Below are 2,459 nucleotides of genomic sequence, written 5' to 3' on the forward strand. Positions count from 1 at the left end.
CCAGCACTGCAGCACCTTCCCCAGAAGCTTCACCGTCCGCTGGGTGCTCCCGACAGCTCGCCCGCCGGCCCGTGGCTGCTCCTTGTCCCCCGTTCAGCAGTAGCAACAAGAGGGACTCGCTGCACTCCATCAACCCAGCCTTCCGTCTGGCTTCTCCCTCCCCGTCGCTGAGCCGCACCACTTTGATTCTGGGCGATGCACCCGACATTGGCTTTATCCCACTACCCTGAGTGCACCCAGTAACCATAAGAGAACAGAAGGAGTCACAGTGCACTTGTCCTGCTACGCTCAACACTGTCCTGTGTCACCTGCAATGTTTTTGGCTACAAAGAGACTCTTTAACAGTGGTGGTCATGCTGTGTGTTACCATTTGGTATTTTAAGATGTCATTCTAATGAGTTGAAGCATTACCTGGAGGGTTTTTACGTTCTGTGAGTTTTATCAACAATGTCCTACTATTCTATTCTGTGTCCTTCGTGATGGAGGTGAATCTTAGTAATACTTGGAAGCACAATATAGAGATATTTTTTTAAACACCTTTTTAAGAAGACACCCAGAACATGCCTCCACACCTTCCACAGAACCTCAAGCCATACATCACAGCTGTATTCGTTTAAGTTCATGCTAATATCTTATGCAAACAGGTCTTTAAATCTGGGAATACTCACAGTGGGACTGTGGATGCAAGACGTACAGAAACAAAAGCTTAGATTTATTAAACTTGTTCTGGATTGTGAGCCATTTCAGGGTTATGAACTCAAGCTTATATCCTGTCATCTAGATCTACATCATCCCAGTGTCATCATGTGGTTCCAGATCTACAGTAGTTAGATGAATGAGTTTGAAAAGGGAGGGCAAGGTGCACTTATAATTTTATTTTGAATGTATGCATACCAAGGTTTTTTGCTGTATTTTCTAATCAGTTCTTCATGTCTTGGTAAATATCTTTTCTTTTTGCGAGGTGCATCACTATAATTGAAAGTGGAGACAGGTGGAGTTGAGTGAATTTATCCAGATATTTTTCATGTATGACTGGATAATAACTGACTGAAATAGTTCCTCCACACATTACATAATGTCCACTTTGTTGCTTTATCTATTTTGTTGGATATCAAAGCCAAGTGTTTAATTTCAAATCACATTTAGCTGCTGCCTACCATGGCTTGGATTGCAGTATTTATCACAGACACACTGTTTCCTATTAATGTGATCTAATGGGATGCTTTCAGTATGAGCAAGCATCTGTTTTTTTCATCATAATGTTGCCTGTCATAAGTGTGTTGGTGGTTGGCTCGACGTATAGACCGCTTCAAGCTAAGTAATGTTGACGAGGCCTCTACACGCAGGTCGAGGGGTCGTTTTTGTGGCTGTGACCTTTTCGTCTTCTTAAAGCATGAAACTTAACCCTCCATCTGTGATGGTGGAGTACAATTTCATGAGAGTAAACAGCAGAAGCTAGTTTGTGCCACTAGGGGGCAGCCTGTGAATACGGATTGCGGCCTAGTCAGAAGACAATTTAGTAACATGAAAACCATTTAAAAAAAAAAAAGGCCTTTTGATGTTTTATTTATTTTTTTGTAAGTGAGCGTTGAAGCTGTACATAGGTTGTGAGTTTGTGAAGAACCACTTTGCCATAGTCAGTGGGTCTCACATTTATCAGTCTGCATCAAGACCCATAGGGTGTGTAAACAATTACAAGCAGTGCTTGTATGAGCAAACTTGTTTGTATTTTGTAGGATGTAACAGTGGAACTGTAACATTTGATCAATAAAAATGATCCGTTTTGTTGATGTGGGCTTCTTTGTAACTCTTTTACTTTTTTGTTTTTCAAATTTCCATAATATTGTTCACTTTACTGGAAGTGCAATGACTTAAAACAGACCAATGTCAAACTATAGTGTAGTATGTATAGTAAATCAGTGACAGTTGTGTTTATCCATTCTGACAGCTCCCTCGTGGAAACAATGAAGAGGTACATGTTGACCACATGTGTTCAGACAGGCAGAGATCCACCATGAAAAGGGGTCTGTGTGTGTGTGTGTGTGTGTGTGTTTGTTTGTGTTAGCCTGGAGGAGAGGTTTGTCCATGATGTAATGGGTAAAAAACTATCAGTTCAATCATGAGAAGATACAAAACAAATCGTGTCAGCTAATAAACCACAATGTCTAGGTTAACAAACCAGGTCGTGTACAGTACTATTCACCAGAATGTGCCCAGAGATGCACTCCCACCTAATAACATTAAGTCTTTTGGACTGTGGTTTAGAAATATTTTTCCCTTGTAAATAGCCATACAAAGTAGAATATCATCTTTCAGAGTGTGGTAAATTGTTTCCTTGGCATTGCTCATGACATGCCGTTTATTCTGTGCCCAGGGTTATCCTTTTTAAGAAGCCATTTTTGCCTGTAATTATTGAAACTGAAAACTGGAGAAAAATAGCCTGTAGGCCAGTGATCACA

General features: G+C 40.9%; 1 protein-coding gene across 1 annotated transcript in view; it reads left to right on the forward strand.

Annotated features, from left to right (window-relative positions):
- Positions 1–1,790, forward strand: part of zdhhc18a (zinc finger DHHC-type palmitoyltransferase 18a) — an 8,372-nt gene extending 6,582 nt beyond the window's left edge. Inside the window, exon 10 of the mRNA XM_035672417.1 lies at positions 44–1,790. Coding sequence (XP_035528310.1) covers positions 44–230 — 187 coding nt within the window. The 3' untranslated portion in view covers positions 231–1,790. The remainder of the gene's footprint in view (positions 1–43) is intronic.
- The last annotated feature ends 669 nt before the right edge of the window (positions 1,791–2,459 follow it).

This window comes from Morone saxatilis, unplaced genomic scaffold, assembly GCF_004916995.1.
Source record: "Morone saxatilis isolate NCDOM2014 unplaced genomic scaffold, NCSU_SB_2.0 Contig24, whole genome shotgun sequence".
Taxonomy (NCBI): Eukaryota; Metazoa; Chordata; class Actinopteri; family Moronidae; genus Morone; species Morone saxatilis.